The 14,507-nt window shown below is 42.7% G+C and overlaps 1 protein-coding gene across 1 annotated transcript; it reads left to right on the forward strand.

Annotated features, from left to right (window-relative positions):
- Positions 1-9,456: 9,456 nt before the first annotated feature.
- LOC120088934 lies at positions 9,457-9,867 on the forward strand. The gene has a single exon (XM_039046372.1). It carries the CDS (start codon positions 9,457-9,459, stop codon positions 9,865-9,867), a length of 411 nt encoding a protein of 136 aa, XP_038902300.1.
- The last annotated feature ends 4,640 nt before the right edge of the window (positions 9,868-14,507 follow it).

Raw genomic sequence — 14,507 nt, forward strand, 5'->3', positions numbered from 1 at the left:
GCGGTGACTTGATTTCCCGCAAAACAGACTTGAAATATTCTTTTCTACCATCGCAATTGTGTCAGTGGGTGTATTGACGACAATTTATAATTCTTGCATTTCGTAGCTAATTTCTCTACAATTGACGCAACTTTCCTTTCTTTTGTCCGCAATATCTAAACAAAGCAGTATAAATAACTTGTATTTCTACAAGTTATCATTATGTGATACTACGTTCTAAGTGTATGCGTTGATAGTGATATGCTCGTAGTATGCGATGAAATAGTGCATGACAAGTTTCCTTGGGCTGAAACCAAGTATAATTCCAACACAAGTTTCTTAGAATAATCCGAGGTCGAACACGGGGATTGTTATCGTTAAATGCTATACTAATGTGGTATATGCGACCGATTATAATAAAGAATAAAGAATTTTGGTTTTGCAGAAATATAAATTGCGCTGAAAGTAAAATGCGTTGATAAAGTAACTTTCTAAACTACTATGATACAGGGGTCGAGGACTGGTTGTGAAGTTGTACAAAAGAATCTATGAATGCGATGACAAGTCTTATGAATGAGGTAGAATGAGAATGAGTAAAACGTAAAAACATCGCAAGTTCATCAATCGCATTAAAGACGCAACTAAGGTTCCGCTTTCCCTTGGCGTACACCTTTCAGTGATCGGCTGTGTTCCCATACGTCTATGGTGAAACAAAGATGAACATGATGAACGCAAGGTTGTTTCCATCACCTCTCAATAGGCAGAATAACATCTTCAAACCTTCTCTCAACGGGTTGAGGTTGAGTGGAAGTGCCTTCACCCAAACCGTGTGGGTCGTCAACATGCGGCGATGGAGGTGAAAAATGCGATGGAGATGGATGGGGGGAAGATGTTACTGGGGATGCGTTGTCTAAGTTTGGGGTGAGGAGGAGATTAGTAAAGTGTTCCAGAAGTGGGAAAGGGGTTCAATAGGTTGGCTTAGAGGGTGAATAATTAAAGGTAAGGGGTCCAAGGGTATTTGGTCTTGCGTTGATTGCTCTTGGACTTTTTTCTTGCCTTTTTCATCTTTACACTACTTCTTTGGCTTGGACTGCTGCGACGCATTCAGATCGATGATGGGCCGTTTAACTGGAAGCTCGGGGCAGTCAGAAGAGTCCTTGAGAAGGATTCTCAAGATCTTTGTGTTGATGAGACCATGGACATCTGGCATTGGCTCCTCTTCAATACCTACACCCACAAAGAGGCATAAGCTCAAAATCCTCCAAGGAAAGAAATACTGCATGGCCTATAAAGCCTTGAATTTGCTTCATAATCAGTTGGCCCACGTCAATCAAAATACTGCGTACTATGCAATATGCGACCATTACTCGATCCTTTGAAATTGTTTTGTCATGCGATGTAGGGATGAGTCGCCTTTTCACCAAGCAACCCAAAGACGCGCTTCTGGAACTGTCTCTTATACACATCTAGATGTGTATAAGAGACAGCCCTTGCGCTGAATGGAACTGTGCACCCTTTTATGATCACCGCATCTTTGGTTTCTTGGAGCCATCCATTATAAAAAGCTCTCACTACCGTAGGAATCACGATGGATGGGCATTGGCAAAAAGTCTCCCACCCATACTTCAGTACAACACTTGTAATTAAATCAGGTAGTGGCGTTGACGTGGGAAAGAAATCCATCTCCATCATCATGTCATCATTTTCCTTCTTCGTTGATGGGCACCTTTTGGTCAATGTAGGCTCACTGCTTCCAACTTTTGCTTTGCCCTTTTCTTGAGCCAACGCAAGGCGGGACTTTTGTCTTTGTTTGTGTTCCCGTTCCTTGCGCTGATCTTCTTCTTCCCTTTTCCACTCCGCAACTTCTTTTCTTTTGTTTTCTCTAATGTGCTGCACATTTGCTTTGCGCCGTTTCTCCTTCTCCTCATTTTTCTTCTTTTCTTTCTCTTATTTTTCTCTCATTTCTTTTTCAAACTGCTTCGAGGCCAGCAATATGCGCTGCTCATCCTCGAGCTTTTTTCTTTCTTCTTCTGCCAAAATTGCATTGTTACGGTGCACCTCCTCATCGTGGAGTTTTCTTTCCAGATCGCCTGATGTGATGATTTGGCACGCTCGTAACATATTTTCTTGTTTCTCCTCTTCTTCTCTTTTCCTATTTTCCTTCTTCTCTGCTATGCGTTGCAAAAATTGGGGGTCAATTGTTGACCCTTTCGACACATTCTCCTTACGATACCACATTAGATAAGTGATATCTGGATCTTCTCTGTTTTCAGTCGCAACTGTCCTGATATGCATTGATGACACTTGAGTTGCACTAATTCTTTTTCTTGCGGTGTCACCCCCTCTTCCACCCTTGCGGTGGTGGATTCTTCGTCGACATCTGGGCTTTCCACCCTCTTTCTCTTTTCTCCCTTCTTCATGCACTTCTCTTTTCGCCTACGCTCTCTCTTCTCACTCGACTTCTTTTCTTTCTTCTTCTTCTTTGGCCAGGCCTCTTCATCTCCATCTACCCGCTTCTCCTTGTTTTTTCTTTTCTTTTTCCCTTCGGCCATTTTTGGTAGCTTCTTCGCTCCCATCTCCTCCAAAATGACACTGATGGGTTCCTCATAGGATTCTATTTGAACAGTTTCCTTAGGATTTGCAACGGCCAGGGCGCTTCTCCGCGAAACTTCTGCCATCTCCTCCACCAAAGGCAAGGGCTGATTAACAACTCCAGCTTCGGGTAGCCCTTCCTCTTTCTCCATGTTGCTCAGAATGCTCCCAAATACTTCTTTGTCATCTCTTCTTTTCTTTTCACTTTCCAATGATGGTACTGGGAGTGGGGCACTCTCCGTGCTCGGCCCCTCTCGGATTGGGAGTGGTTTGGCTATAGCAGGTTTTCACCGCAGTTTTTCGGTGATTCTTTGAACAGGCTTGGGCTGGACAGTGAAGCGGCGACTGGCAGTGAGGAATGCCGCCTCCCATGCGGTGACGAGGGCTTGGGAAGGTGATAAAGGTAGGGAAGATGAATATGAGGATTTCTCGGCCATGGTTTCGATGAGTGGAAGAGTTGGAAAATTTCTTTGGTTTGAGGAAGAAATTTTGAAGGTCTGGTATGTAGAGAGTTCTTAGGGTTTTCTTTTTGCTTAGAGATTCAAATAAACTTCCTCAGATGAAGGAGGAGGGAATTTATAGGTTGGGCCTTGATGGGTCCAACGCAGGCAGGCTTCGAGATACTCAAAAAGCCTGCTCACCGCGCTCCTCGCATTTATGAATTAGCAAAAAAGGGCGTCCTTTCGTCTGCTAAGTCATCATTTNTGGTACTGGGAGTGGGGCACTCTCCGTGCTCGGCCCCTCTCGGATTGGGAGTGGTTTGGCTATAGCAGGTTTTCACCGCAGTTTTTCGGTGATTCGAGATACTCAAAAAGCCTGCTCACCGCGCTCCTCGCATTTATGAATTAGCAAAAAAGGGCGTCCTTTCGTCTGCTAAGTCATCATTTCCTTGGAAGCTTAAACGATTGGACTACTCTCTCGCAAAAAGAATTTTATCTTTTTGTTTTTATTCGGACGGTCGCAAGGTTAAAGATTAACGCAATGCATCTGTTATAGTAAATGTATATTGCGGAGGACGGGCAACAACGCATGCATTAGCGCAACACACCCTTCAACTCAGCGCATTTCTGGAGGACGGATGCACGGTATTTCTACTAGCACAACACTACCTCGACATAGTGCGTTTTCGCTAAGGACGGGCACAGAATACATACGTGCGCAACACACCCCTCAGCGCAATGCACTTGAGGAAGATGGACGCAAAGTGTATCTTATCAGCGCAAGATACACCCGTCATTGCAATGCATACTGGATATTTATTATTATTATTATTATTATTATTATTTTATATTTTTATTCATCAACAACGCAAGTCTATTTAGACTTTGCGGTGTTCATTTTCTTTTTAGTCAATCATTCATGGAGATTTAAGAACAACGCAAACTACAGCAGAAAAGTAAGTAAGTTGAACTACGCATAAAATCAACGCAACTTGAATTAAATTGAAAGTAATTTTGGAAAGTAGTAAAGGTTAATTTTAGTAAGCAGTAAATAACGCAATGCAGAAAACAGTAAAGGAAAGCGATAGAGAAAATGATTAAACATAGATTCTAGGGATGCTGATTAAAAGATAAATTCCTCACGATTACCGCAATTTGCATCCCTGCAGACGGTCAGACTTGCCTGCGCAATGTCATCATGGACATTGTTCCTTCCCATGAGATCCCGGAGCTTCTAAGTTACTTGGCAGTTTTCCCGATATTCTGTTGCAAAACTCGGCTGCTAATTGCCCGACTTGGATCTCCAAGTTCCTTATTGAAGATGCCTGCGGCTGCATGACTGCGTCATTTTTCTCAATGTATTGTTTTAGCAGGGACTCCAATGATGACGAATTTACAGAGGTGTTTGACGTGGATGGTTGGTTGTGCGGTTTCCTTTGGTGACTCTGATTCTGATTCTGGTGAAATGATGGAGGATTTCCTCGATTCCCTGAATGACTGTTCTGATGATTCCTCTGGCCTCCTTGGTCATTGTTACCTCCCCAACCGAAGTTAGGGTGATTCCGCTAACCTGGATTGTAAGTGTTGCTTAAGGGTTATTTTGGATAGCAAACACTGATTACGGGTTCGATGGGCACATCTCTGCAGCATGACCCCCTTTGCATTGGACGCAACTTATTGCGGCCACTTGGGCCAGCGCATTTGGTTGCGCTACACCTTGAGAGAGGGCACCTTGATTAATTGCCATCTTTGAAGGAGAGAGGTCACCGCAACCATTTGTGCGGCCAAGGTTGTCATTATATCCGCTGGTACAATGGCGTTTTCAGTTCTTCTTCTCTCGAGGCCTCTTCCCCCATACCCGTCATCCACCCAATCATTCGTGTTTCGCAAAATGCGATCAAGGATGACCTTGGCTTCCGTGTAGGTCTTATCCATAAATCCTACCGCTACGGAGGCGTCAGCAACAACTTGTGCTGATCGATTCAAGCCATCATAAAAAGTCTCCATCAGAATGCAATCAAGAATTTCAATATGCGGACAATTCTTCACCAATCTTCTGAAACGCACCCAGGCGTTGCTTAGAGTCTCGTTCTCTATCTGTTCGAAATTCAGCACATCCTTCCATCTCCTTGCGTTGATGGCTGGAGGGAAGAATTTCTTCATGAACTGCTCCACCAACTGGTCCCATGACGTGATTTCATTTGGCTCCAACGAATGAGCCCACCTCTTTGCCTCATCCCTTAGTGTGTACGGGAAGAGGTACAATCTAATTCCTTTAGGGGTGACGCCAGGGATGGAAAAAGTGTTGCATATCTCCACAAAGTTGGTCAGATGGGCGTGCGGGTCTTCACCTTGTAGACCTCCGAATTGCCTCGCATTTTGTATCATCTGGAGCATGATCGGCTTTATTTCAAAACGTGCATTCTCCTCAACCATTGGTCATGAAATCCCGGGCGAGAAGTCGTAAAGATTCGGCGTCACATAGTTTCTCATGGGGATATTGCGGTCTGCAACAAGAAAGACAGGATCTTGCGCTGGCCGATTCGCCCCCTGATTTCCTTCGAGCCTCTCGTTGTTAGCCATATTTACTCTTCTTCACCTGATTCTGTTCTGTGCCCTTGCACGAAAAGTACGCTTGATCTCTGGGTCAGCTTCAAATTCTGGATCAGTTCCAATACTCATAAACCGTCAGCCTGCTCTTCGCGATAAACAGACAGTACAGCAGAGATCTGTCCTGCAAAATACCACAAAAGCATTCAACACTAACCGTTACCAATCCCCGGCAACGGTGCCATAAATTTGTGAGGATAGGAATTATTGTTATATTTTTATCTATATGGACAATGATGAATATGAATGTAATGCAAGTTCATGTCCCCATCTATTGTGCTAACGAATGAATGAAAGTGCTCTATATATGCTCAAGTGCTTTGCGATAAAGATATTATGCGATACTACGTTCTAAGTGTATGCGTTGATAGTGATATGCTTGTAGTATGCGATGAAGTAGTGCGTGTCACATGTTTCCTTGCGCTGAAACCAAGTATAATTCCAACGCAAGTTTCTTAGAATGATCTAAGGTCAAACACGGGGATTATTGTCGTTAAATGCGATACTAAGATACAAAGGTCGAGGACTGGTTGTGAAGTTGTACAAAAGAATCTATGAATGCGATGGCAAGTCTTATGAATAAGGCAGAAAGAGAATGAGTAAAGAGTAAAAACATCACAAGTTCATCAATCGCGTTAAGGACGCAACTAAGATTCTGCTTTCCGTTGGCGTACACCTTTTAGTGATTGGCCACGTTCTCATACGTCTATGGTGAAACAGAGATGAACGTGATGAATGCAAGGTGGTTTTCATCTCTAGAAATACTTCTTGCTTTAGTTAACGCATTCTTCCAACCTTCTCTCGATAGACGGAATAAAAGCTAAACTTAATTGATTACCTTAACACAGATTAACTCACTTGCTTAATTCTCCCTTTTTACCCAGGGGATTAAGAACACATCATGGAGAAAATGGATGATAAATGTATTGAAAGGGACAGAGAGATGATAATGATGACGATGATAACATTTAATTCTAAATATAAGCGTTTGATACATGATTGTGAATGAGGGATTAAAGAAGATGAACACAGAAGATGAATTAAAGAATAGAAACAAATACGGAAAGAGTGTCAACGTCTTGACACAGATCCCGATCGGAGACTTGTGCTTGCCGACGTATGGATGTAGTGGAGAGGAAAGCTTCCCTTTCAGGCTTGCTTTCTCGGTAGAATTGACCTTTTGCACAAAGCTTCAGCTTCGGGAATCGGAAGAATTCCTTGCTCGGAGACTCACTTTTCAGCCTTGTCTCTTAGTTCTCCCAGATTTTCTCTATAAAGTCTCTTCAAACCAACCTCTCTCCCAACCCGTATATCTTTCAGTAAATTCTAGGAAGCTATTTATAGACAAGACCTTGGCTCTTTGAATTTATGGTCCCACGGTATAATTCTGATAATTCCTACCATGGCGTAATGGAAAATTCCTCTCTGCTCCACGATCAATCTGTCAGAATTGCACAACAGAAAGCTGTACACTTGTCAGAATCGTTTGCAAATGCGTTGCTCTTCACATCTTTGATCGATCGCCACATGCGGTGTCGTTTTTTATTACCGCATGCGGTTGAAATGCATTGATCTCTAGAGTCCATGATCGATCATCGCATGCGCCATCATTGCGTTTATCATTTCTTCGTTCTTGATCGATGGGCGCATGCGACGTAGATGCGTTGTACATTTTGTATTCGAGCCATTAACGCATGCGGTGACTTATTTCCTACAAAACAGAGACTGAAACATTCTATTTCGCCATCGCAATGGGGTTAGTGGATGCATTTATGAAATTTCATAATTTTCATATTTCTCAGCCAATTCTTATACTATCGACGCAACTTTCCTCTCTTTTTGCCGCAATATCTAAATAAAGCAGCACAAATAAATTTTATTTCTACAAGTTATCACCGCCCAACATTGCAATCATTTGAGAGAAAAGCTTTTTCACCTTGAATTCTATAATACCAAAGGCCACCATCGTTAAAGGAGTTCTGAGTTCATTTTGAATTCTACACAGTTCGCCATATACATAGAAGATATAATATACAATTAGTTAGCTGTTAGTCTGCAGTTGTTCATATATCTAGAGGTGGAAGCAAGCGAAGAGAAGAAGACACCGAGAGATCACTATTGGATAGCTTGAAAGACTGTTGGGAGGCACTGCAAATGGAGAGAGGGCCGACACTTATGAAAGCAAGGATATTCTTCTGGACAAAGTAGAGTAAAAACATAGTGTAAAAGCCTCGGGAAGCAAGACATTGCTACTGGGCTTCTTATCCCTACTTTCCATTATTGTTTTGTATTCTGACTTTATTTATAAAATGGAATTTTCATCTCAACATCTGTTCAATCTCTTCACAATTCGCACGAGTAGCTAAATTTCCGAATGGGTTGAGAAACACTTAGCTAGCATGACCTAAGATCTTCACTTTATGTGATCATCTTGTCTTATGTATGCGTCCTTCACCCTTTAGAGATACTTGAGAGAGTAGTCTAAAGAAAGAACCTAGACTTGAGAGTGTCAAGTTAGAATTTAGGCTTGAGAGAGTCGGATTAGAACCGCATAAGCAAGAGATAGAAACTTATAGATAAGTTATGTTTTCTATTATGCATTGCATGCACCCTAGAAATAGGACATGATAGTATGCGGTCACCTTGTGTATGTGTGTATCATTCATCACCGCATAGACAAGAATGGAGGCTTAGACATAAGTCCTATCGACACTATCATATACATCTCATGCATCCAAGAAATAGGAACTATGGCATTTGCATTGAGAGATGACATGCTGTTGTGTGTGTGTGTGTAGCATGATCGCATAACTTGAACGCAATCTTAGGAAGTGTTAGCTAAATCCCTTCTCAACCCGTTCCCCGCAAAGTCATTGTAACTTTCGTTGTCATCAACTCATCACTCAATTCCGCCATATATAATTTATACTTAAACAAAACATAAACCAAACTCATTCGTTTTTGCCATCGCAAAGGAATCAAATTTTACTAACGCATAATATCTCAGTAGTCCTTGTGTTCAACCCTGGACTTACTAGGAAACCTAGTAGGATTTATACTTGGATTTCACTAGGAAAACTTGTATGTGCAATGCATAATTCACCACCGCAATTTCATACCATTATTTCATCACATTCACTACGCATTAATATGGATTTGCAATTCTAGAACTATCTAGTAGATCATGGAATTCAATCCCAACTCACAATACCTGGAACACCACAACAAAATGGTGTTGTAAAAAGGAGAAATCCTTGTTGGACATGGTTTGGTCTTTCTTCATCGCCAGGTATGTCGTTTAAAGTTTTTTAGGGAAATATGTATGAGATCTTACCTGTTATGCAGTTGTTTGATGGTTTACCCTGCTAGTGTTATTAATGCGTTACGTGTGGTTATTAGGTATGGCACCACGAACTAGAGGAAGGGGCAGTCGAGGTAAGAAAGTAGTTTGGGAGCGGGACCCTGTCATACAGGAACCTGAGGTGCAGAGCCAAGAAGTGAGGGACCCACCACCTCTTGACCCTTTTGGGTCAACCTGGCAGAAGGTGAGACCAAGAAGCGGGCCTCGAACTTCGACTGTGCCCCTGTGAGGACCTTCATCCTAAAAAATTCTAGTAGAATATATGGCCATGGTTGCAGCTATGGGAATGTCATCATGCAGGCCGTAGTAGGACAGCTAAGGGATATGGTGGCCGAGCAGATAACTCAGCACACACAGCTGCAGCAGGCACCATCCTCGTCAGTCCCGTTACCACAAGTTTAGAATCAAGATAGGGCCCCAAACTAGACTTTGACAGGCCCTTCCTTGGAGGCCGGATATCTATGGGACTTCAAGATGTATGAACCCTTGACGTTCAACAAGTCCCTGAAAGACCCCACAAACATAGAGTGTTGGTTGTCCACTGTGGAGGGGATTTTTCAATACATGAGGTGTTTAGAGGAACAGAAGCTGCAATGTGCCACTTTTGTTCTCATCGATAATGCCAAGTGCTGGTGGCGCTCAGCTGAGAAAATGATAGAAACCAGTGGAGGCCAAGCCACATGGGACCAGTTCAAGGAACGGTTTTACGAGAAGTACTTCTCTGCTCATGTGAGGTACAACAAGCAGGTTGAGTTCATGAATCTGAAGCAGGGGACCATAACAGTAGAGGAGTTTGATAGGTTGTCTTGCTTCACCCCTGATCTGGTGTCTACTGAAGCAAAGAGGGCTAAAAGATTTGTGCAAGGACTCCAGGACGGGGTGTGAGGTATTGTGCAAGCTCTAGAGCCTCCCACCTACGTCACAGCTTTCCGAGCAAAAACACACGTGGGTTGTCCTTCAGGGATAGAGTTCCTGGAGTCCTTGATGGAGGAACCTGCCCCAGACCAAAAGAGGAAAGCTGAGCAGAAAGTTCAAGGACCTCCATAGAAGGTTTGGAGTACAGATAGGTCGTTAGGGCACACCCAACGACAAGCTACTGCTTCAAAAGGAGTTTGGAGGGAAAGACCAGTGTGTAAGTCGTGCGGGAACCTGTTGGGATAGGTGTCCTAATTCTTCCAGAGTCTCGTTGTTTTGTAAAGATACACATTGTTCAATGAATAAAATAAGTGTTATTTAATTATGGCATTTAATCATATCCAATAAACAAAGCTCCTTGATTATCTTATGTGAACTTAAGCATGTATATGTGATATACAAGTGGATCATACCTTAAGTGATAACCTAAATAAGTTTGTAGTATAAGGATTAAGGTGGGATACCTGATCCTGGTGACACTACGGATACGGCCCGCTTTGTAGAAGTTTGCAAGTGTTGTAAACTACTACAAATGGTAGATCCTGACCGGTCATGTAGAGACGTGCGAGCGAGGGCGTCCTATACAAAGAGTTTAAGGAAAATGCCTATCTTTGGCATCTTAGGTTAGGTCACATCAACCTCAATAGAATTGAGAAGTTGGTGAAAAGTGGACTTCGAAAGAGTTTAGAAGAAAACTCCTTGTCGGTATGTGAATCATGCCTCGGAAGCAAGATGAACAAACGACCTTTTACTGGAAAAGGTTACAGAGGCAAGGAAGCCTTGGAGCTTGTACATTCAGACCTCTGTGGTCCGATGAATGTTAAAGCTCGAGGTGGATATGAATATTTCATCTCTTTCATAGATGATTATCAATGTTTGGGTTCACTTTCTAATGCAACGTAAGTCTGAAGCCCTTGACAAGTTCAAGAGTATTAGGCTGAAGTTTGAAAAACTTGTCAGGTAAGAAGATAAAAACATTACGATTCTGATCGTGGTAGAGAGTATATGGACCTCTAATTCCAAAACTATATGATAAAACATGGGATTGTGTCCCAACTCTCGGCCCCTGTACACCTCAGCAGAATGTGTATCAAAAAGGAGAAACAGAACCTGTTGGACATGGTTCGGTCTATGATTAGTTATGCTCATCTTCTAGACTCATTTTGGTGTTATGCAGTGCAGATTGCATGTTATATCCTGAACAACGTTCCCTCGAAAAGTGTTTTTGAAACACCTTTTGAGTTATGGAGTGGTCGTAAATGTGAAACTCAGATTTCCATTTTCCCACTTAAGTAGGTGGTTAAGAAAATTAACTAAGTGAAGTTTAAATCCTATGTCGAAGTGAAGAAATTTCTAAGTTTGAATAGATTTTCCTTGAGTAGTTTTGAGTTAAGCTTTAATTGATGAAATTTGGCTAAGTGTAAGGTCAAAGACCCATGCGTTAAGAGTTAGGAGACATTTAACGCATAAGTTGAAAAGGCAACCATATGTTTGTAAGGTTGGACACATGATTGGCCGAAGTATGGCAAGAGGCATTGCTAAGAGTAACCATACGTTGGAAACCAAGGGAGAAAATGACTAAGTGTTGCGACAATGCGTTGGTGCGGTGCCATGCGTTAGCCATGAAGATTTTAGGCTTATTTGAGGCATTGAAGGAAGCCAAAGTGTGGCCAAGTGAATGCATGTGGATAGCCAATGCCTTGAGAGGTTAGAAAACGCAATGCGACAACCAATGTTTTGAGAGGTTAGACAAACGCATGCAGCATGATGGATTCGATGCGTTTGTGGCGATACTACGTGCACATGTGGTGTGATGGATGCGAGGTTGCGTAGTACTACGTGCGCATGCGGTGCAATGGATGCGATGGTTATGGTGGTACTGCGATGCGGCCGATGGTTGCGCCGAAGGGATGCGTTTGTACCATGCGGCGATGGATGGCATGCGGCGATAGGTATGCGTCAATGCTATGCGGCAACGCTATGCGTTGATGACATTGTTGGCGGTGCTATGCATTGATGTCATGCGACAGTGCTATGCGTTGGTGGTCTACGGCGGCCTTCGCTACATGAGAGTATGCGGCGAAGGCATACGGTGATGCGGCCGATGGTGTGTGCATATGCGGGCCAAAGGAATACATTGGTAGTATGTGATAACATGCAGCGATGGATGTGATGGGATACGATAGATACGACAGTGGCATGTGGTGATATTGCACGATGGATGCGATGGCATGTGGCGATGGATACGGTGGATGTGGTGGCCTTGCTAAGGTATAGCTATGCGATGTAACGAGCTAAGGGGGATGCATAGTGTAATTTGTCCTTGCGTTTTAAGGCTTGCAGTAACAAGGTTCATGAGTGGTTTGTGTTGGTCATAAGAGAAACGTTAGCAAAACCTAGGTGATGGTGAGCTATGCCTTGAGGTGTTGAGTTGAGAACCAAGTTGACCCAAAGGTTGCTATGCATTGGAGATCTGAGGGCATGTGGGCACATAGGACAAGGCTAGTAGTGTGCATTGAAAGGGGTATTGTCTCATCCTAGTTGAAACGCATATGAAAGTTGGATGAACACATATGAAGGATGAATCATATAAAAGGATGGACGCATCTAAGGACGTCATCCAGACATGTGGCTTGCTAGGAAGGAGTCTCAGCCTTTAAAAAAATAAGGTGGTTGCACGAGAAGACATGCAAAGTTGAGGGCTATGCGTTGGTAAAAGGGAGCAAGACACCTTGGGTTTGCGCTGATGCAAGTTGTGGTAATAGTGTAAGGAAGAGACACTTGAGATGCGACTAAGTAGGAGGTGTCAGCCTTAGAGAAATCTTGGACCCTTATAAATTGGACAAGTACTTTAGATTGAGAACTCAAATTCTCTTTCGAAGGACATAAGAAGAGTGTATTGGGAGGAGACTTATGCATTGGTAGCGAGACCATGCGTTGGTCAAGAGGTCCAAGAGGGGAGATGCTGTCGGACAGAAAGGACAGGAAGTAGCATCAACTTGGGACGAGGAGTTCTCCCAGAATACTCGTGCGTTTGATGTGATTTCAAAGCATCTGAAAGCTAATGAGAGTCTAGTTTTCAGGGTAGAGCCGCCAGAGAAGAAGCTCCAAGGAATTGAGCTGGAGAATGAGGAAAAGATAGAGGGTCAAGCTGTTAGGTAAGCTGGGCCAGTCCTAAGTTTTGATGTTTCTTGGCCAAACCACGAGGATATATGAGATATTTTAGAGCATATTTGTAGAAGGAAGTATCTCGAGATAAATCTAGACTATGAGTAATCTGAGCTTCAAGTTGAATCTGGAATTTAGGGTTCAAAAATGGAGCCCGGGAAGATCAAGGAACTTCTATAGAGAAAGGTTCCTAAACGACCAAGGTGAGTGGTAATTCCTTTAAGTATTAAAGCATATCTTTAGAGTAAATTGTATATGCTTTATGTTATGAATGAGTATCTAGCATGAGAATGAATTATGTGATCGGATGGTCAGAGGGTCAATAGACCTAGTTCTTGAGCTCGTAAGTAAAACCTCATGGGATGGTCAGGGGACTGAGAGTCTAGTTCCTGAGCCTGTGGGAGGATCCTCGTATGGGATGGTCCAAGGGCCGATGGGACTAGCTTCTAAGCCCATGCGTGGGAGCTATGTGCACATAAGAGACAAAGGGAACGTAAAGAGTAAGCATTGTAATTAGTAATAGTTAACTATCTACCGTGTGTGTAGGTAGACAACATACTCATTCTAAGTAGTTATTAGTTTAGCTATCTTACTGTGCGTGTAGATAGAGTTGAGAACAGACCCATTTGAAGCTGAGGTTTGAATGTAACCTCGTTTTTATGATATGCTTATTATTTATGAGTTGAAGTAGACGCTAGAAGTTGCTTACCACTCACTAAGCTTTGTGAAGCTCATTCTGTTATTTCATGTTGTTTCTTCCCAGGTAGCGAAAGGTTGAGAAGTTTCAGGGTGCTGCTAAGGTCAAGGTCTGCCACATGCCACAGTTACCACTTCCAGAGGTTTTACAGTTGTTGTTGTTGTAAACTTTGTAATTAAGTCTTTAGAATTGTATAACGTTACATTGTTGTAATATAAAATTGGCCTACAAATCAGTTGTTGTTTGCCTCCTTGACTTAATTCGTTGGTTGTTGAATTTGTTCATTGGTATCAGAGTTATTTTTGGCAAGAGTTATTAGCAGTAAATTTCAACAAAAGGGTTGATAACTACTATAGTCATGTCCTTTCCTAGGCTCAGAGGAGGGTCTGGGACGGGGCGTGACAGTAAAGGTAGTTTACGCCACTTTAGGATTTGGGGTTGTCGGGACCTGTGCTAGTGACTGACCAAAGAAGTTGGAACACGTTCGAAGGTTTGTCTTCTTTGTAGGCTACCCCCAAGGAAATGAGAGGAGGGTACTTCTATGATCCGAGTGTTAACAAAAAATGTTTGTTTCCACTAATGCTATCTTCTTGAAAGAAGATCACATGAGGGATCATAAGCAATGAAGTAAGTTCATTTTACGTGAGATCTCCAGTGAAGACTGAGATTGCTGAAGTTCAACAACATGTTGTTGAACAGGCCGACAGATCAATATAGGAGTTGTTGAACAATCGATAAGATTAAT

The sequence above is a fragment of the Benincasa hispida genome, chromosome 10 (genome assembly GCF_009727055.1).
Source record: "Benincasa hispida cultivar B227 chromosome 10, ASM972705v1, whole genome shotgun sequence".
NCBI classification, from domain to species: Eukaryota; Viridiplantae; Streptophyta; class Magnoliopsida; order Cucurbitales; family Cucurbitaceae; genus Benincasa; species Benincasa hispida.